This window comes from Cheilinus undulatus, linkage group 9 (genome assembly GCF_018320785.1).
Source record: "Cheilinus undulatus linkage group 9, ASM1832078v1, whole genome shotgun sequence".
NCBI lineage: Eukaryota > Metazoa > Chordata > Actinopteri > Labriformes > Labridae > Cheilinus > Cheilinus undulatus.
Window position 1 is genome coordinate 9115057 of NC_054873.1, and position 22430 is coordinate 9137486.

The 22430-nt window shown below is 40.4% G+C and overlaps 1 protein-coding gene across 1 annotated transcript in view; it reads right to left on the minus strand.

Moving 5' to 3' along the window:
• Nucleotides 1–22430, minus strand: part of peak1 (pseudopodium-enriched atypical kinase 1) — a 162540-nt gene that overhangs the window by 26136 nt on the left and 113974 nt on the right. Inside the window, exon 4 of the mRNA XM_041795133.1 lies at nucleotides 6516–10042. Within this exon, the coding sequence (XP_041651067.1) occupies nucleotides 6516–9916 (3401 nt within the window). The 5' untranslated portion in view covers nucleotides 9917–10042. The remainder of the gene's footprint in view (nucleotides 1–6515; nucleotides 10043–22430) is intronic.

Below are 22430 nucleotides of genomic sequence, written 5' to 3' on the forward strand. Positions count from 1 at the left end.
ACATAAAAATAGCAGGTCTTATACTATTTTAGAGTCAGCTTCCTCTTCTATTCTTCTTCCCTGTTTACACTGAATAGATGGCATTACCTAGTTCTGGTTTTTGAAGTCTAGAAGTGCTATGCTTCATTTTACAGTTAAACCAACAGTTCAAAAGACACTATGAATAGTTATCTGTCAGCTAAAACTGCTCAAAATGGCATTGAATCAAGAAGGAGATTATCCCCAGCACTTAATCCTGTATGAACAAAACATCCAGTGTGCATACACTCCTCTTGAGGCCCTTGACACAATAAATACCTTTATGGCTGCTACGCATTTCAGTGTCAGGACCCGACTTGTTCAAACAGAATGAAGCTGCTAGAGTGCATTTTAGTTTCTCAAACCTCCACTGCATGAAATGAACAATCTCTGATCCAAAACACAATTGCCACATGAAAGCAAACCTCGCCTGTGCACTTGGCTGCTGGGACCTTAAATGGCCTGGAGGTCATAGGTATATACACAAGCAAATGATAAAAAATGGTTGCAATTCTTACCCGCTGTACTGGCTCACACAGCTTCCCATTTAGAAAAGCTTGAATAAAAGGTAAAGGTGAATTCACATTCTAGGTAAAGCAGGAAAAACGGTCCAGATTGTTGTGAAGATTCAAAGTCTTCTGCAGCACAAGCTCTTTCCTCGTTCCCCTCTATGAATGTCCTCACCTGTCTAAGGTAATGGGAGTTTTTCACTGCTGAGAGCACGCCCACTGTTAGCCAATAAAACTGCTTCCAGTCAAAAAACAAGGCTGCAGAGTTAACCCCTTATCTGCCAAACAAACCTAATTCTGTGACCTAAGTGGCCAGTACTTGACATACAACCATTGACCTGTGAGTCTGTTTACACAAGGACAGTTTAGGGTTTTAAAAAGCCTTTGAAACATAAAAGCCCTCTCAACTACAGCAAAGGAATCTGCAGTATAGGCATTGTGTTTCATTCTCAGCCATGAGAAACTGCCATCTGTCATCATCAGTGGTTGGTGTAAACAAGAGGGACTGAAATGTGCACTGGAGATTTATCTAAACAGGAAGGATTTGTCAAATTAAAAAAAAGCTCATAATAAACTCACATAGAGGCCTAACGCAAGGACTTTGTCTGAAAAACTTTACATCTCCATGGCTTTAAAGAGGCACTCATAAAACCAAAAGTAAAACCATCAAACAGTTAAAAACAGGAAGTACATTCCAGTTAATTATTAATGGAAATCACATTAGTTACAATCAAGCCTTCCAAGCCGTTATAACTAGGGTGATATACACTAAAATTTATACCAATGTTTTTATTTGCTTTTTACCTGTAACAATATCTATCACAGCATTACAAAATTAAAGGGATAACACATTTAAATGCATATTTCTACCCCCTTCCCCACCTAAATCAAGACTGTAATGGCAAACACCACTCATGTCTTTTAGTTAGTTAGTTCTCTTCAGTACTGCATCTATACATTTACATTCTATTTCTCTCATGCTTAAGTGTTAAACTACTATTGACAACCACTCATTTCCTGATGTGACTGCCCACTACAAAAGCACTCCAACAATCACTGAAACAAAATAACTTTTACTGTGGAGGATTTGTCAGATATAGCAAATTTATCAGTGATTACTGAGCTTTAGCCGAGGCACCAGTGAGTTCATGAATTAGGTGTTTACAACTGCTTCTCTGGCCACTTCTTTGAGTCATTATAGACTTAAATCTAGCAAGTCATCAGTTGAAACACCCCTTTAAACAATTGTTTATGTCATTATGATGAAAACCTAGTCAATCCATTGCAGAATAGCCAACAGCCTTTATCCAAACCTTCATTTTCACCTCATTTTTAGTGCTGTTGAGTAACAGAATTAAAGAAATACTATTTTTAACACAAACAAGGGAGAGCAGCCAGACACTGAAGTGAAATGATTTAGAGTGTCGATCTTAAGGCTGCATTTTAAAGATACCATGTTTGGAGAACAAAGGCTATAAGCTGATTTTCACAGAACATGAAGCATCAGACAGTCAATACGATGTGTTTGGTAATATCAGTTCAGCAGCGATATTATGTAAGATGGTGTACGTCCAATAAAGGTGTTTATCGTACCTCTGTGGCAGAGAAGAACAACCATCTTTCCTAAGCAGAACACAGTGATGAGTATTCTAAGGATCTCTTGTATGAATCTAAGGGCAAAGTGAAAAACTGAGTCTAACGCCACCAATCGAGTGAAAGGTGTCAGGCCTACTTTTTTGAGTATCTAGTAGAGCTGGGCAATTAATTGAAAAACAATTGAAACCGACATTTAGAGCCTCTAACTGATTTAAACCTGCTATGTCAGTGATTTCAATTTTTTTCCTTTTAATTCTCTCTCTACTAATGTACCACCCCCTTAAAAACACACTACTGGCTGTGTAGTCATGTGATAGGCAGTCAGGTGGTGCAAGGCACGTAGCCTGCTGTAAACCCAAGAGAAGAAGTACTAGTCATGCACTCATTCCCATTCAGTCCACTAAAACTCAAACATAGAGCTGACTGTGCAATATGAGCAGCAAAGTTATTTTCTAATTTTTATACAACAGTAAAAAAACAAATTTGTTAGCATGAAATACTAGTTGTTTATTTTCTACTTTTCTTGGAAAAATTAATTTTTTACGAAATAGATTTTCATTTCAACTGATTTTGAATTGAACTGTTTTAATAAATAACCATAAGTTGTTTATCTGTGCACGTTCCTTTCAGTTATGTGTTTTGAAATTATACAAATATTTTCTGAACAAACAGAGTTGGAGGTTGGGGGTGTAATAATTATCCATTAATCATAATCGAGGTAAAAAGTTCAATTAATCGTGATTTTAATTTTTTGCCATAATCGCCCAGCCCTACTATCTATGCAGGTGAGAAAATGTGTGAACACCAGAAGAAGTGATGAAGAAAACACTGGTATCAATATCGAGTACATTTTTATTCTGCCCATTGGTATCGGCCCTTATTTTCCCAACCGGTGCATCTCTACCTTCAACATCTGTAATTACAGCTGTCAGGCATACAACAACAGGAACATAAGACCACATTCCTGGGACAAGCATCATGTCTACCATGAATACACAAAGTGAATAAACTAATTGACAAATCCACAGCGAATGCTGTAAACTCAGTATCACAACGGACAATAATGCAGAAAAGACCAAAGCTAAGATGCCTGACAGTGTCTAAAAGTGACAAATGGTTGGATGTTTCTGGTAAACTACTGAAAAATACTGAAATAATAGTTTAACTTATGAAGTAATATCAAGAAACTTCAGCCAGTTTTTACATTTTTTACATAGATGTTCCCTCAAGACGTCCATTTCTTACTATAATCAGGAGAAATACTTTGAGGAATATTGCATCAGCTCATCTTCACTGCAGACATGAGCTAACTTTGTTTGACTCAGTGTGTATGAGCTGCAGTGTAATTAGAATCAACATAAAAAACTAAATTTAGAGGATGTAGACTAAATTCCACCTTAACATGAGCAATCTGTCATCTTCTGTGTGTATTAGGTGAGAATTACTTTTCTCTAAGTATTGACTTGTGGATATTAGCCAAAGTTTGAGTAGCAAACCTCAACACTCAGCCTTATATATGCTAGCAAACTTAAGCACTTTACTAACTAGACGTCCTGAATGAATGTCAAAACAGCACGTGGTTCATTTCTTTACTGCTTCTTATCAAGCCAACAGAGGAAAGGTCTCTCTGAAGGAAAGAAAAGATGACTAGAGCCGAAGCTTGAAGAGGTGAGAAAAAGCAGAGAAACTAGAAAAAAGACAGAATGGGGCCAAGCTCTTGACAGGATGAAGGAGAAAAATACTCAGGAAATCTCAGTGCTTCAGGCTCAAATGAGGGAAAATGCAGAGGGAAGGGATAGAAGAGGTATAAAAATTACCTGAGAAAGAGGATGTGATTATGTAAAGCTAAGCTGTTTCAAAACAGTCCAGGAGATATGTCCAGTATGAGGGTGGTAGGAGGTGGTAAGAGACTGGTTAGCTTACATTAAGTCTAAAGGGCTACCCCTATAGACTTGGTCAAAATATAATGCTATGGCAGGGCTATTCAACTGGTTTGGAATGAGGGTCAGTTGACGCAAAAGGATCCCAAATAAGGGGCCTGAGAAATATTGCATGAAATTGGTATTATTATTATTAAAGCTTTGGATACGGTTGAAAACAACATAGAAAAGTGCATTTATTTATGAGGTGTTTTAGCATTATGAAATGTATGCCAAAGGCATGTGTACAAAAAAGATAAGTAAATACAGTTACAGAATTACACTACAGATTACTGGGAGGAGTCAAGTGTCCGGTGAGAGCATACATGAAGACGAGAGAGCCTTGGATTTGAATTATTTCTAGCAGACATCATCCTCCACGATATAGATTGGCCTGCAATCTGTAGCCACCTATTTAGCAACCACTGTTTAAAGTTTGGTGCTTGCACTGTTGTTTGAGCATTTCTGTTATAGACAATCCAGCATGGCCTGTTTTTGGCTGGGGGGAGGGGGCTAACTCTAGTGGCTCTCTGTAAGACCCTACAAACTCCACATAACTCAGTTCGCGCCAACAGTAGGTGCAAATAATTAAGCCACTGGCCCAAGCAGCTGATCAGAAACACTGAGGCAGAAGAGCATGTAGCTAGTAGCTGAAGCTTGCATTTCAAAATAATGCCAAACACAGAGGCTTTCTGGGTAAAAAATAAAACTCTTCAAGAATACATTTTTTGGCCCATTTTTACCTAAAACTTGCTTTATTATGCTAAGAAAGTGTACTGATCTGTCGTGCTCTGTAGCCTAGCTTAACCAAGATTGTTATCCTTAAGCTGCTTGGAACAACAGAGGTGTTCACTTTTAGAAGCTTGAAGTTGGACACTACATTGTGTTATTATTCAGTAATGTGACATTAAAGGCTGAATCCCCATCTGTTGTGGCTTGTTGGGCTTAAATTTGCCATGTTATGCTCTCTGCATATTTTTGGAGCATTCAGTATCTTTGAGCTTAATCTACAGTCAAAGAGAGTTTTTTTGAACATTATCTGTCATTGTTTTGGGTTATTGTCCACTCATATGTTGATAAGGGGATTTAAATCCTGAGAAATATTCCTGTATAGCACATTTAAAACATATAAAAATGGTGCTATTGCTTTGTGATTAATTATGAGTTAACTATGTGAGGTTCATCATGATTAAAAATCTTAATCTCTATCTCTTAATTCATTTTGCATGCTGTACTGTTTATCTATTTGGGTCAAAAACACAGGTTGTTGAGTTTTCCACATAATTAAATTGCTTAAAACATGACACATGTTTTAAGTATCTTGGCAAGCAATGAAAGGGTTATTTTTCAAAAACTAACAGTGCCAAGTACATCAGAATATGTTAAATACCACTACATTCTGAATCATCTTCAAGTTAGGGCATGGCAAGACATTTTGACCCAAAAGCTCAATTGACTGTAGATCGAAAGTTTGCAGCTTGTGTAATCTAACCAGGTCATGATTAGAAGCCCACATTTGCAGTAGTGCTTTCAGTTTACAGCTATCCTGATGAATGAGTTTCTGTTTGGCTATGGCAGCATCCACCTAAATAATTATCATCTTTAAACACTTCTGGGCACTTATCTTCACTTCTTGGAAAAAAGTCACACCCAGCTTACTCACAAAATCTTATGATGCAGAAAACACAGAGTAAAAGGCACATCTAGGTTATCTTTCTCTGGTACTTTTCCTCACACAGCAGGAAACTTACCCCTGGGAATTTAATATAGAGAGCATAGCAGGTCAAAGACAAATGATGAACTTATTATGCAGGAAAACGACACTGTCAAAGAGACTGATGACTCTGGATACGTGTATGTGAGTGTGTATATTAGACTGAAACGCCATCTAAAGAAGTGATTAATAGAGTAAAGGTTGTATGTACTGCTGTTGGATGACTTGTAACACACTGGGGTCTCCTCCTGAAGAAAGGGCCGCTGAGACAGAGCCTGCTGTTCAGGTAATGGATGACATTTACAAAGAGACCACATAGACCGTACAGCCTACTCAAAAAAGTGGGCGAGACATGCCAAATTAACATCGAACTCCTCTAGAATCTGTGATGAGTAATGTGTATGATGAGTGGAGAAGCAACTCTGGCCCTTTAGAGGGGCACAGGGTGAAGGTCTTAATTTGAGATCCTCTTTGTGGTAAATGGTAATGCATGTAAAATAATAAATTAGATCAGCAAAAGGAGCAGCAGGAAGAAACTTTGCAGATGGAAACTTTGATTGCTCATACTATATTTTGTGGGTTAAATGTCAAGTTTCTGTTTTGCTTTGTTTCAGTTTCTTGCCTAGATAATTTTGGGAATCTTTGATGTGTAATATTGTAATAATTTTACACTGAAAAGGGAATTAAAATACTATGAATAAAAACAAAAAAACATGGAAAGATATCTCCCCGAACAGAAAGGAAACAAAAGTTACATACCTGAAGTCCTTTGCGGTGATATCACATCCAGTGTTGTTTGAGGTTGGAGTCTGCCCTGGGCTCACAGATCTCGGTTCTTTGCTTTCTTCTACTGTTAGTTCTGCATTTTCTTTGCACTCTTCTACTCGTAGTTCTGCTTCTCCATCACCAGGAGTGCTGCCACTTTCCGATTTATAGGTGAAGATGATGGTTGGTTTCTGGGTGGGATCCTCTGGTTTGGCCTCGGTGAACCAGTGATGATGTTGTACAGGTGGTGGTGGAAGCATGTGGATTACTGTTCCGTCAAGCCCAACCAGCTTGCCTTTCTCTCTCTCTCTCTCCATCCTCTCCTTCTGCTCATCCTCATCTTTCCGTCGGCGGAAAAAGCTCTTAAAGGAGATCCAGCGTTTGGGTTTGGAGCTCTCTGCTGAAATGCGTCTCCCCTCTCCACCTGGACTTGCTTCGCCTTCAGTCGGTCGTGCAGGAGAACTGGAGGCAGAACTCTTGGTCCAGTTGCTAAAATGTCTCTGGAGGATGTTGGAAGCGTGGTAGGGAGAAGATGTCGATCTTGGAGGGGGGAAGGGGGCGTTGGGCTCTGAACGGGGGCTGGAGAGAGGGACAGCAGCCGAGGCGCTCTGTGACTTGGACAAAACTTTTGTAGGTGTGTCCTTCTTTGGCTTAGAAAGACATCCATCAGTTGCTGAAAAGAGAGATTTGGGTCTCGTGAGGGTTTCTTTCACAGCATCAGGTGGAAGAGAATACAACTCCTCAGAACTGAGGGTTTTGGATTGTGCTGAAGGTGTATCTGGGGGAGACTGAGGAGGCTGGATAGAGGCCACAATCTGTAAAAGCACGGCACTTGCCTCCTCTCTGTGGCTTCCCAGTGCCCCAGAAGATATAGGTAAGTCTGTGTTATTATTACTGCTAGTAGTGTCTTCACCTGGCTTGCAAGTGCGTGTAACAGCAGTGGCAGTGGGGCTGGTTTTAGGAAGGTTTGCAGTAATGGCAGGGGAATTTGTAGTAGAAGGAGAGACTGCCCCAGCTGTGGAGCTCATCACAGTGCTTGTCACAGTGCTAGCGTCTGCAGTGGTTCTGGGCTGTAAATGTGGAGTTTTTGGCACTACTTCAGGGGAAGCTTTCATCTCATCATGAGACGATCGCTCTGATGTGCCTTTACCAGAGATAGTTTTCTCAGTTGAGGAGGACTGAACACTCTCAGAGGAGCCAATCTCTTCATAAGTGTGACTGGTTACCCTGCTTCCTTTGCCTTTTGGCTGCTGTAGTTCCCCACTGAGTCCTAAGAAGCTCTTGTACACAGCTAGGTTGTCATATGCACTTGGATTGATAACAATAGGTACTTTAACTGCATTCTTGGAGCTTCGAGCATAGGCTGGCTCGTCTCGAATAATGATGGGAAAAGGAGGCATGCCTGCATTATTGAAGCTGTTAAACTTGATCTCTGACAAGTTGGGAGATTTCACAGGAACAGTTCTGGAGGAAGAGAGCCCAGCAATGGGAGAAGTGGGAGCTGATTTGTGACTGCAGTGTTGATTAGGGAAGGATGGCCCAGGATTACTCCCTACCCCAAGTTCAACTTTAGGCATCTTTTGTCGAGGGCTTGTGCTTGAAGTCCAAACTTCCTGGTACCGTATACTCCCTGTTTTTTTCCTGGAGGTACTTGGAAGAACTGCAGATGTGGGTGATGTTGGCATGACAGGGGAGGCTGGAGACACAGGGGAGGCCAGAGACACAGGGGAGGTTGGGGAAAGAGGTTGACCTAAAGGAGTGCTACAGAACGATGTAGGGCTTGAAGGCATTGACAAGTTTTTGGGTTTTGCAGTAGAGTCCGAGATTGTTTCTTCTTTGCTGGCCATGGAAGCTGACACATCCACTACAGTGTAAGGCTTACAAATCAGTGATTTCTCCAAATTCACTACACGGTATGGTTTTGCTTGTTCCTCTGTTGGACTGAAACTGATAGTGACTGGTTGACCTGGTAGAGCCTGGGGCATGGGCATACCTTCTCTGCCTTCTTGATCTTCTAGTCTGATGGCAAGGACAGCCTTGTGTGTTTCGGTCACCTTAAGTGGACTCAGTGCTCTGTGGACAGCCTCCTTCTTTGAAGGAGAAGTGCAGGGGATTGATATCTTAGCAGGTGTTGGTGAATGTAAGCCATTTCGAAGAGCGCACGGAGCACTGCTCCCACTGCTGGAAGTTGTTCTGGAATCTTCAGGTAGTGATGATGAGGATTCTGGAGAAGTTGTAGACTCTGAGTTTGATATGAAACCACTGCCTTGCATGTCATGGGGTCCAAAGGGAAGAAGAGCTCCATTGGAGTCCATGGAGGGGTATCCATTCAAGATCTCATCATAGCTATCGTCATAGTCTACTGCACAAATCCGCTGTAGAGAGCGATTGCGAAGTGGTACAGTATTCCACTTTTTCCCTGCAGCAAATGGAACTGGGGACAATGTAGCAGCACGAAAATTTGCAAATCGAGGCTGGCCTCGCATTCGTATCTCCATGGCAAGTAACTCTTCATCACTTTCATCCCAACTCTCGTGTTCATCATCCTCATCATCATCCCTTTCAGTCTCCTCATCGTCCTCCTCATCGTCCTCTTCATCTTCCCCTTCACTGGAAAACTCTGGGTAGCAAAAGCGACCACCCTCTGTGCTAATGATCTCTGTGCTGTCGCTAAGAGATACCCGTTTCTGAGCATTGCCGCCACTACCAACGCTACCACTTCCCATTGCCAGACAGCTTGAGGCTGGAAGGCCTCTTTCCAAAGACCGTCGGTATGAACTACTGATTCGTCCCCAAAACAAGTCCTTTGAACCAGAAAGAGGTGGAGGGCTAAGGCTAGGGCCTAGCCCAGCAATGTCTTTAAGGACATCTGTCAGTCCACTGCTGTTGTTGTTTCCAGTAGGAGTCCTGGGGCTTAATGGCCCGTAGCCCTCAATCTCCTCACTGCCGTCCTCCCCTTCATTGTTGTTGCTGGGCACCCCTGGTGTCTTACGATTCAGTCCATTACGATTCCACACTGTAAAGGCTGAAGTTTTGCCTTGCTCTATTAGATTTGGTGGCCGTTGTAGGTTGCCATCTGAATCCAGTCCTGCTGAGGAGCACGGCAACATCATAGTTGGTTTAACAGCAATGGTTGGCTTCTTAGCCACAGGTGGACGGAAGTGTCCTGAGCGTGCAGACCCACTGCTAACCCTCTGGGAGTTGTTAGAAAGGCTTGGGTTGGCCCTTGCCCCAGCAGGGATCGGGTTCTGTTGCTGTGTTGTTGAAGGCCTCTGCTCAGACGGAGGCTTCCTTCCACTACTCTGAGTCAGGCAGTGCAGACTTTTGGGTTTGAAGCAGTTCTTGCACTCGCCTGGCTTCCACACATGCTCGGTGAAGGTGCTGCAGGCAGACATGGCTGCTGGTCCAGTACGGCAGCCTGTTGGGTCAGTGGACAGGAAACCCCTCCATGAAGCCACCAGCTACAGGAACAAACTGTAGTGTAACGATGACGAACTCTACAAGGCTCCAATTTTGGGGACCTAGAAAAGAGAAGAAAAGAGAAACTTTATGAAAACCTGAAGAAATAATTGATCATTTTGTTCAAAACATTTATTTTATTTATGCAAAACCTTCTCCTATGCAAACTTCATAAAGTAATGCAAAGACAAAACTACTTCCTTGATGCAGAAAATTATATCAAATTCTTAAAACGGATACAGAGACATGAGCTGTGTAAGGCAGAAAATAAACTATTGAGGTAGTGCAGCACTTTCTCCATTAGGTGGCAAACTTTCTCTTCTTAGCAGCCAGTATCTCCTAGATGCATTGGACTGTCTCCTTCTCACCCCAAACTGGACATGTAAGGCTGAGAGATCAGAGGGGCAGAAGTGAAGAGGATTAAGAGGGCTTATTTCTGAATTGCTGTTCTGTGTTGTTGTTGACTGTTTCAGCCAGGCTTAGGTGAGATAAAGGTACTGATATCGTCATTGAATCAAAACATTGCTGTCCTAAATCCTTGGATCTAGATCAGTTACATGGAAAATGGAAATCATGAGTGTTTCAGCTGAGTTCACATGCACTGGAGTCTGGCAAATGGCATGAAAGTGGTATTCAGTGCCATAGTTTAGAAGTTAAGTGTCAAAGTAGAGAAAAGCAACAACTTTTTATTGTTTTTTTATTGCACCAAAATGAAAATAATTTTAAAAACAACTGAAAACAGCTTGTGGGTGCTCAGACAGTCGATACAAAGAACAGAGTAATCAACTCAAACGAGAAATTGTCATACAAGAGTGCGAAATTCTTTTGAAGCTGTGGTTCTGAACTAGTTGAGCCACAGGGTCCTTGAATAATTCCCAGTCCTTAATGAGATACTGTGGTCCAAATTTCTGCAATATTTCAACCACTCAGATGTATCTAACACATGAATGCTGCAGTTTGGATCTGAGATGGAACAACAAGTGACAGAGTAAAAAGACAACTGATAAGAAATGCGTTTGAAAAGCACATCGTTACAGAAGCCCTCAGAGAATGTGCATATGTTTTATTTATTTCCATTTTCCTGTGACAGAGGAAATATTAGACTTGAGGACTATCTTGAGGACCACTGGAAAGGTAAGTGCATACATACATTTTGCTTATGGCCTCCTTATGTCATGGCCTTTTTGCCACCTTTCTTCCAGGGACACCTGTGACCGACTGAAAACTGCTCTTGGACCCACTTTGGGGTCGCAGCCTTCCACCTCTTTAAACAAGGGTTCCTCACTGCTGGGTTGCAACCCAAAGGCTGGCCACAGAGCAGTTTGAGGGGGTCAAATATGTGTGTTTGGAATTAAATTTCTGGCAAAAGTTTATGATGTACAGACTCCTAAGGGGACAATCATCCTTACATTTAATTTTACTCTGTTTTGCCAAGATATTGACAATAATTTTGGCTGTTTTCTCAGGATCATGACTTTATCTCGTTATCTTGAGAAAAAAAAAAGTGTTGTTTCAAGAGTTCTGGAACAAAGTCACAAGAATGTATAAGCTAAACAAAGAAAAATAAATATATATGCATGCCTTCCCCTGGCTTCGATAATGATGAGCTTTTCAGACATGTTTGTTTTGTCCTGAGTCCTTATCCAGTTCTACATTTTGTGTAATCTAAGGTCCGACGTGCAACGTTTTTCATGAAATAAATTTGAGTGGTTGAAAGTTTTTGGAAATATGGATCACAATTTCTTGTAAAGAAGGTTGCTTTGTTTATCATTTTTAAAAACTGATTGTTTTTAGTGTTCCCCAAGCTTTGTTATATAGAGCAAGGAATTTTTAACACAGCTTTGCCATACAGCCTAGTTTATTTTAGATGCTAACATTATTTTACTTTGCACATAGAAACAAAATAATTACACAAAAAAAAAAAAAAAACTACAAGGGTCTGAATTATTGCTCCCCTTTAGAATCAACCTTTTAGTTGAGCCATAGCACAAACCACTGTCGTGCAATGATGTTATTTCACCTTTCATGCTCAAAGCTGCTAAAATGAAGTTAAAACTGAGGGTTACCTTTAAATTTACACAGTACAAAAACTTCAGTAAGGGTTTAAGCTGTTACTGGTGAAAGCATCATGGCATAAACAAAATAAATCAGTTTAGACCCGAGAAAAAGAATTGCTGATGCTCACAAAACAGGAGAAATCATGGCATTTCCAAGCATCAAGAACTTGAGTGAGAAATATAAAGCAATTCAAAGAGAGCCTCACAGAACAGACCAAGCCTGGCAGAGGTAGGAAGAGACAGATTGCAAAGATCCTAGAAGGAAAACTAGTGAGAGATGTGTCCAAAGACCCCAGAACAACTGCCAAGACACTAGTGAAGGACCTAACCAAGTCAGGAATTGTATTCTCAGAGCAGACAATCTGTAGAGCCCTGCACAGGAACTGAGAGGACTGAGAGGTTACAGACCTAGAAAAACTACTTCTTCAGAGGAGACACCTTCAAGACAGACTGAAGTATGCTAAGGACAACCTGGAGAAAGATTCTTCATACTGGAAGCTTGTTCTTTGGTCAGATGAGACCAAACTAGAGCTCTCCTCCCCACAATGAAACATGTCAGTGGGGGTATTGTGCTGTAGTTATGCTACAGTGCGTCTGGAACTGGGAATCTGGTAAAGGTGGAAGGAATAAAGAAAGAAGGATGTGTGAAGATTTTGAAAGAAATCCTCAAGCAGTTAGCAGCCAAACTGTTTCTGAAACATAATGGCTCTTGATGAAGAACTTCCTCCAGAAGGTTAAAGTGAATATTATTGCCTGGAGGCCCTGACTTCAACTTGAATCCCACTGAAAATCTGTGGGGTGAACTGAAGACAAGGGTCCATGTCAGACCATTAAGACCATTAAATCTGGAGGAGCTTGAGAGATTGACCAAAGATTGAGGATTGCTTTATACAGTTTGACCAGTCTGCTTTCTCACAGTCAAGGGATATAATGACAAAGCTGAAAAACACATTTGCTCCAGGTGAAAGGACAAAAAGTGGAGCGCTGCTCAAAAAACAAACTTTTAGATGAACTTGTGTTTCACAACACAGGAACACAGTATTATTCATTTTAACCTTGTACAGTTTTCACGTTATTTGTACAAACAACGCCTGCTCTCGCAGCTCCTTCAAGGATAGTGTAATACTGTTAGACAAAATAATACATTCTGAAGGATAATCTGAAAACCTTGAGAGTAAAAGCAAAAATATGTACTTCAGGGCCAACAAGCCACATGTAAAGTGTATAAAATGTCAACTCCTTCATATTGTTTGACTTTGGAGGATGATGATATATAAAAATTAACAAATAAAAGCCAAAAGGGGCAATGATAAGGGTTTGTATGATGATTCTGCCCTTTTATCAATGATCTAAACCTGTATTTCCCCAAAAAGGTAGAGCTATGACTCACTGAAGGCCTGATATCGGCAGGGCTGGGTCCTCTCATCCATCTAACAAGGTCAGGGGTGTCAGATCCTGTACAGAAGGATATTACAAAGACAACACCCAGTACCTGCCCTGGGCCAGACACAATATAGCAGGAACTCTTGAATCAAACTTTGCTGACGAAGTCCTGATGGGTGGTGGAAGATTTTATGCTCTCACACTTCACATGCCACATCCTCCGAGAAAACTTAGAAGAATATTTCAAACAGTTTTAATCAAAACCTGTCAGAGAGGAGACAAGGAAGTGCTGACATTTCTGTAGCAGATTTTTGGGACTATTTTCTTTTTGAATGGCTCGCTCAGATGAAGCTAAATTAACTCAAATACTTGCTTCTGTCCTTTCAGCCAATTTAAGAGTTTGTTTTGCACAGCTGTAACGCAGCTGTTGCCTGAGCACTTTCAAAAGAAGAAAAAAAGTGGTATTAAAATGAGTATTTCAATAAATTTTTGCACATTGAGAACAAAATGAATGCCTCTAATGAGACCAGCATGAGACATAGTCTTATTTTAACGGCATTATTTCCTGCCAGCCAGACAGTGAGAAGGAAAGTCTGCTATTAAAATCAAGATAAAACTTCCTTAATGTGTTTACTTTCCACATTTCAGTTAGACAGAATAATGAAAAGCAGCTCCCGGGGTAAATCTTAAAGATAATTTTGTTTTCTAAGTCTTTGTGTTTAGGATCACACATATGATAATCAGTGAAATAACCTCTACTTGTCACAGAAATCTTCTCACAAAGAAACCCCTGGTGGTGGATGTGACAGCATTTCTAAATCTTTCCTCAGCCCACATTAAAATTCTGTTGTTTTGATTCCATTCCTTCTTCCTTGCAAAGTCACGGCTGATTTTCAACTCCTCCTATTAGCTGGCAAATTTGACTTGTATTTTAGTTTTTCATTAAGCCAGAGGCAAAAGGCAAAGTAGTGCCATGTTGTTACTGACAAGACCAAACAACACTTAATAAAGGATGACTGTGATGCCTCAGGGATGCAAACAATCCCATCGGCTTGACAATCCTTTTATAAACCATGCAGTCCAGTATTTTTAGGTCACAGAGCTCACAGTGCGGGACACTTCATTAAAACATGACACCACACAGAGGAGGGGGAAGGCCTGAAATAAGCCCCTCTCTTATGTAACCACCATTTTTTTGTCTTTTTGCACATGAAAATGATTCTACATGTAGTGTTTCAACTCTTGGCTACTCCTCTGCTTAATAATTGCCTCCTATTTTTGTTTTACTTTCATTATGTAACATATTACACAACAAAACTGAAATGTGATGAATAATAATACAGAAAATCAGTGCTGGAGGTGTTGCATAAATAAAAATGTGCCAGTAAGTAGAAAATCACACAATACTACAGAGATATTTATTCATGCTTAGGTGTTTGGAGTTGCTCTATAATATTGACAGTGTGTTATTGATCCAGTGTTTGAGTGCGTCACAGTTTGATTCTCCTGCATCTTTGAGAATTATGAGGCAGATTTAAAATGTAAGCCACAGGCAAATCCTGCGTGCAGTCATACTTGCTCCCTTTAGATTTCTGCATGTCTTTGACTTCAAACCTGCCAAATGAAGAGTTTTGGCAATGCCTGTCCATCACTGGACACAACAGTGATCACATATTGCATATAAACATGTCAACTGCATTGCTAAGACATTCCAACATCTGTCTGTCTAGTTATCCCCTTCAGTCTTGTTTGCGTTTACTACTGTGCTGCTCATGCATATTTGATGAGGTCAAAGTATTGATGTAGTTCATCTAAATGAATCTCTTACGCATAAACAATCATGGTTGACTGAATTAAAGAAACGACTGCTCTATGTGAGAGCTGCGATTTACAGGGGAAGATCAATTTTTGCCCAGAGCAATGAAAACTTGACATTTAGCATGAAGCATCTGAGCAAATTAACTCAATGTTAGCATGCAAAGATGCCATGGCTTAATTCATACACATAAACAGCAGTATAAGCCCAAAAAATTACCACATTTTATTGTGATTTCATCACAATTATTAACAGTAGAACAGCTGGGGGATTTACCCATGCACTGACTGTCGTCAGGACAAGTCTATATTGGTCTCAGAGTTCCCCAAAACATGCCTGTGAAGTTTGTTGCTGAAAAAACACTCCAGTATTGGATTTTGTGTGTCTAAAAAAACTTCTGTTTCAGCCCTGCTCAGAACGAGCTGTTTCTGTGTTTGTGGCTCTAAATGTTACTGAGCTGTCTGACTCCGCCCCTGACTCCACCCCTCTGAGGAAATGGATGTGGCTCTCTGGATCCTCCTCTCAGCTGGGGATTAGAACAGGAGGGCCAGGGAGGGCCAACCGAACCTGGGGGTGGGACTATCTCCCCAGATGACATCATGTGGGAAAATCTGAGAATGGCTTGTTTCAGCACACATTTTCTGAAAGGGGGGGGGGGGTTCAAGTTGTTGGGGGGATTGTGGACAGGCCAGGGGCACACATTTTTGTTAGAAAAGCCTGATTAAGTGTATTTTGCATAATATGTGACCTTTAATGTACTGTCTGTACATTTTGGCATGTTCAATCTCCTCTCTTCCTCTCTCCTCTTCTCTCCTCTCCTGTTCTCACTCTTTCAAACATTTTCTTTGTTTGACTTTTCCCCTCTGGCTCCAAATTTCCCACTCTCCTCCTTCTCTGTCTCATTGTTCCTTCCCACTGAGTTCTGATTCAGGCTGTTTTTCTTTAGAGTTTTTCCTCTGAAGTATGTAAAACTGCTTTCCCTGTGTCCTATTTGACTTCATGCAGCACATCAAGAACTTACCCCATGACTTTAAAGAAATACCTAACTTTAACTAGAAGTTGATGACAAACATATATAAATCAAAGTTTATCATAAAAGTCTAAACAGCTCACATTTTCTCTTATGGACAATGAAAGGCAGCTACATAATGCTGGCAGTTCTTACAAAAAGACTGCACAAACACAGATGGAGTATCAGTAAGGGTCATTTTCAAAACCACCTAATCAGAGTTTGAACCAAAAACACATGAATAAGATAGAAATAAAGTGTGTAAATGATTTATTCATACACTATTTCCTCAGTATGCCTTGCTTTCTTTTTTCTGTTGTGACATAATGTGATCTAATCCATTCTTTTCAATGTTTTATTGAGGCAGATGTCAAGTTCTTTGTTGTTGAAAAATTAAGTCAGCACATGAAAACAAAAAAGTGCTGGCTGCAGACCCCCCAGGAGTCACTGATACTCTCTCTAAAAGCCTATTCTTACCACAGAAATAAATATGCTTACAACTTGGATGAAAAACACATTAAATAAAAATGAAAAAAACGGTCTGAGTGGCTCGTGACACGCTGTAAGGGTTGATTTTTATTTCTAACTTTTCTGTTTTGATTCAGTGAAGGATAAGAGCGACACATCTCTTTACAGTCCTCATGTGGATGTTGCATAAAAGCTTGTCAGTGCTACAGATGGTCTCCAGTCTTGGGTGCAGTTGTGAGAATGGCACTCTCAGTTAATTTTCAAAGTCCAGCTTTGATTTGTTTTTTTTTTGTCTTGATTGAGGCAACAGCAGGAAAGCCTATCTCACACAGGTAGTGTATACTGCAACAGAGAGGAGTGTGGCCAGGAACTGAATGTCTTTTTGCTCTACATTTACAATTCTATTTGTTGATTCATGTTCTGAGTCAAATATAGGAATAAAACAATTTGCTAGTCTGTTAGTTCAGAAAGTTCACACTGGTATCAGATCAATACTCGGTATTGGCTGATACCCAACACCTTGGTATCGGAATCACATCAGGAAGGAAAAATTGGTATCGGAACGTCCCTAGTCCTTAAAACACTCTAAAGTTTAATTAACTAGGATGATCAAACAGAAATAGCTCAACTGATGAAGGCTAGTAAACTGACACGCCAGATGGATTTGTTTCACATATCCGTCTGGAAAACCACTCACACACGTCATTTGGGAGACACAGCCTTTGAAAAAAACTCGGAATGTGATTGGATGAACGTTCTGTCACATCTTTACGGGCCAATCAGAGCAGCAAAACATATGACGTAGCTGCTATCGAGCTGTGCGCCATAAAGAACTGCATAACACGAACTATGGCGACTGTAGACATTTCAGTACACGCCTTTTGCCGTTTTAAAAAGAAAACAACTCAATGCTGTTCTTTGTTATTCTTTTAACGAAGAAATGTCATCAAGTTCTGATAAAACTGGTGCTTTAGCAGCATCCATGCTAATTTCTTCCACCTCTTGTTGCTGCTTGCTTATGTCACAACTCCGCCGTGCCCAAAAGTACTGCTCCTCATCGCTGATTGGTCCTGTCACTTTCTAACTGGGCCCAAACGGTTCAGACAGGAGCTTTGCAAGATGGATTCACCAGTGAGAAACACGGAAAGGGGTGTATCAATCTGCTTTGGAAGGTTAGTCAGTCCAGCCTAAAACTCGAACTTATTCCAACATATTGGCTGATTTTTACAGCTGATATCAATTATAAACATTTGCTGAAACATTCAGATCTGCTGGTATCAATATCATGCCGATAATACTGTGCATCCCTAATTTATTTTTTAAAAATATTCACTTCCATACTTCCACCCATCTTCTATACCGCTTATCTCAATGGGAGTCACGGCGGGCTGGAGCCTATCCCAGCTTTCATTGGGCAAGAGGCAGGGAACAGGCCAGTCAATCACAGGGCTGACATATAGAGACAGACAACCAGGCATGCTCAATTTAGAGTCACCAATTAACCTAATGAGCATGTGGTGGGAGGAAGCATGAGTACCCGGAGAAAACCCACACACAGAGAGAACATGCAAATCCCAGGAAGTGAACCAGGGACCTTCTTGCTGTGAGTCAACAGCGCTAACCCCTGCAGCCCACTTCCAGACTTACACACCACACTAGCATGGTCTGAGAGCAAGACTTTCTCTAAAGTGCTTATTCTTTGAAATGTGGGGATTATTTTCATATCATGCTAATACATTAAAATTCAGCAGGACATTAGGAACAGTTTCAATTTCAAATGAAGAATATAAACATAGTTCTAACAAGTGCAACGTCCATCCAGTGTCAAAATGTGCGTGCAGTTACTCCCTCACAACTTTGGTGACTTACTGACATCCAGTGATCCAGTGATTGAGTAGTTCATGCTTAGCTGTTTTCTCTGTTTCATACAGGTTCTTCATGTGTGAAACTGTTGTGCATTGGTAACTTATAAAACTGGTCTCCAAGTGCAGACATGGGGATGTGCTTTGCACTGGAGTCTTCAACAATTTTCACAGGCCTGAAGTCAGTTGAAGTCACCCATTTAGCAAGTGCTGTCTTGGATTTAGTTTCATCCAGCAATTTACACACTCAGAAACAGTGCTCTGCCAACTCTGAGGCGGCTGTCTGCAGACTTCTGTCTGATTAGCTGCACCTGTACGCTTAGGTCATAGGTGGGAGCTCAGACTTGTGGGTGATACTCTAATTCGATCCGAAGAGCTGAGCTGTCTTTAATGTAAAGTGAAATTAAAGATAAATGTGCCACTTTAATGTAAAGTGATGTTATTTTCATCACTGTAGAAGTAGAAGACAGTTGAAAAATGGAGCCAGTAATGTGCTCCAAAAATGTCATCATATGATTAATACAATTAAAACATTAGGGTGTTAATATATGACCTGAATCAAACAGTTATTAGTGTGTTAATGCAGAAATACCCATGTTAAATCTAAATACCCAATGGAAAATGGCAAAATAGAAAAGTATTAACTTATCATCAAGTATCAACACACTTTTCGATTGTTAAAGATACTTTATAATAAATTCTTACACTGTAATCTTAAGTATTGTTTTATCCAACCTAGTTTTTCTCCTTGTTTTCAGTGGAAATGCACAAACCCATCTGTGCTGCCAGATAGTTTGAGTTTTGTGGAAGGCCACAGACAGATAAGAAGCAATCTCACAGCTGTGAGAAGACGACCACAGCGTGCCAAGCCTTCACACAAAAAGCACACATTCATTCTTGCACGTCTGAGTCAATTTCATATTCCCAATAAAATGCAAGGAATCTAGCGGTGCCATTTATGGCTATTCTCTCAACTACAAAAATCTAAAAACAACAAACCATCACACAAAGAACAAACACCGCACAAAACAACAAAACGCCCCCAAAGACAGAAATGATGGGACGTTTCAGGGCTAGTTTCTACTCTTCTTTAAGCGACTGCACTTGCAGAGTTAAACGTTCAGATGAGATGCAGCGGCAGCCTCCGATCTGTGACCATCTGCTCCTGCCTTGATAGCAGCAAATACTGTCTGGGCTTGTGCCAGGTGAGATATCACACACCTCCTGCTGCTTGGTACCATCAAGACACAAGCTCCATAGAGAGCCCTACACTTGTACTGAGATAAGAACAACCCCTCTGGTGCAAGTGGTGGGACACAAGTGCATTTACTGAAAGCTAACCAAGTGAAACTTTTGCATTAAGCATTTCCCTATGTGGGCCACTTTTTCAAAAATGAGGAAATAGTTCAGGAATAAGTGTTAGGCATGTGCAGTGAAGCAGCTCTTATCCTATAAGTTGCATGAAATCACTGTGCAATAGGAGATCAGATGAGAAGACAACATTTAACCCCTGCTTCAACAAAAATCTTTCTTTCCATCAAAAGTAGTTTCCCAGCTCTTGAAACAAACTTTAGAAAGTGCTAACTGAGGACATATTTCATACAGTGAATGATAATATCTCTTTGAATATTCAACAACTTGTATTAAACAAAGCATCAAGTGCCTCTGCTTTCCTTAGCAGTGTTACACACTGTTACACAAAGGGAAGTTTTTGAATATCAAAAGCATATGTTCACCGCCTCTACTTACGCCATGCTTTCATCTTTTATATCGGTCCTTTACACCTGAGGCCTCCCTCATCACCTCCCCCATCAGATTTATCTCTGTGAACTGACATACCGGAGAAATTCTCACTCTGAGGGAGACAAAGCATTCGGGAAGCGTCAGAGACAGACTGTTAAGATGTCAGTGTGCATTTAGTAACCGGTAAATCACGGCCAGAGGAGAGCACTAGCACCCAGACCTCATCCGTAGCCCTGTTTCCTCCTGGTTACATCGATCCTGACTCAGACTGGCTGGGTGGAGATAAGAGCAAATCATGATGGAGTCATCATGTGTGTTTTTGTCTGCGGCCTGATTTGTTGTCTTCTGAGAGTTTTGACAGTGTTCAGGAATTCACAAGTCATATTCTTTATGTACAACAGAAGGTATAAACACACATCTGGGCAGATGCTGAGTCAAACAGAATGCCATGAACTAAACAAACCAACAAACAAACAAATAAATGAAGAATCATACAGAAAATAGCCTGCATACTTGTGCAGAGTTCTAATATCCAAATTATTTACAGTACTGCCTTAAATGATATGATTTCTGTGATCACAACACAATAACTATAAAAAATAACATACTAAATAACTTGATTGCTTTAGTCTATAGCAGTGATACTTAACATGTGGCTCTCTTGTGACTATTTGTGGCTCTTTTCTGTCTTCATTTAAAACATTATTCCCACTTTTGATCCTTCTTTTTGCCACTTTTATCCTGCTTTTCGTATTTTTTTGCTCCTTTTCTTGCCTTTTTTGCCACTTTCCGCCCATTTAAGCTGCCTTTTGCAATTAAATGCTACCTGTTTCCCATTTTGCAACTCTTTAATGCATTTTGCCCATTTTCCCACCTTTTTGCTGATATTTGTCCATTTTAGTAACTTTTCACTGATTAGGACCACGGTGTTGCCACTTTTAGCCCATTTTTGACACTTTTATTCTGCTTTTTGGAATTTTTTGCCCCTTTTTGCCTATTTTGCCACTTCTCACCCATTTAAGCTGCCTTTTGCAGTTATATTCCACAATTCATTTTTCCACCTTTTTATGATTTTTCCCATTTGAGTCACCTTTCACTCATTTTTGCCACGGTTTTGCCACTTTTGGACTATTTTTGCCATCTGTAACTCATTTTTTTTTTGCCACTTCTCACCCATTTTTGCCCCTTTCTGCCCTTTTTTGCCACTTATTTTCCCCATTATAGCAACTTTTCCCCCAGCATTTGCCCCTTCTTGCCTATTTTTGCCACTTCTCACCCATTTAAGCGGCCTGTTGCAATTGAATGCCACTTATCGCCAATTTTCCCACCTCTTTTCTGATTTTTGCCACTTTTTGACAATTTCTTGCCACCTTTGACTTATTTTTTTTGGTCATTCTTCCCTTTGTCACCACTTTTCTTCCAGTGTTTGCTGCTTTTTGACCACTTTTGCCACCTTTAACTTATTTTAATTGCCACTTTTCATCACTTAGACCGGGGCTCTTGCAAATGTTTTTTCCAATAATTTGGCTCTTTGGTTGAGCAGGGTTGAGTAACACTGGTCTATCAACTATTTAACTTGAATCTAAAGTTCAAGTAAAATACTTCATGCTAAGCTTTGTTTGAAATATCTGAGACAAAATTATGCAGCTCTAAACCTGATACCTGCATGCTTAGTGCAGGACAAGTCTAAATAAAAAGGCCCTTTCTCTGTAAGATGTTCAAAGTCAAACTGATCCAGCATGGAGGCCTAAAACAAATCATCCTCAATCTGTTCTTCTAGAAAAAGCAAACCTTTTAATCCAGCAAAATCCTGCATTGCTTCTCATTATTTCCTCTTCTTGTTTAAATCACAGATTGAATCTGATTGCAACAACAAAGAGTATTTAAGAAGTACATTGTCTTAGTCACACCTATTTAAAGCATGTTAAGTCTTAGTGAGAGTTTTCTATTTACACACTTTCCAGTTCTTGAGGAGCAAAGAGAAGCACTGGAATGAGAAACAGACTATAAAAATCACAGAAATGCAGAAGAAAAAGCTTGACTACTGCAGAGAAGAAGAGTAGATTAAGACACTGAGATGTAGAACTTCACTGCATCAAGACCAAAGACAGA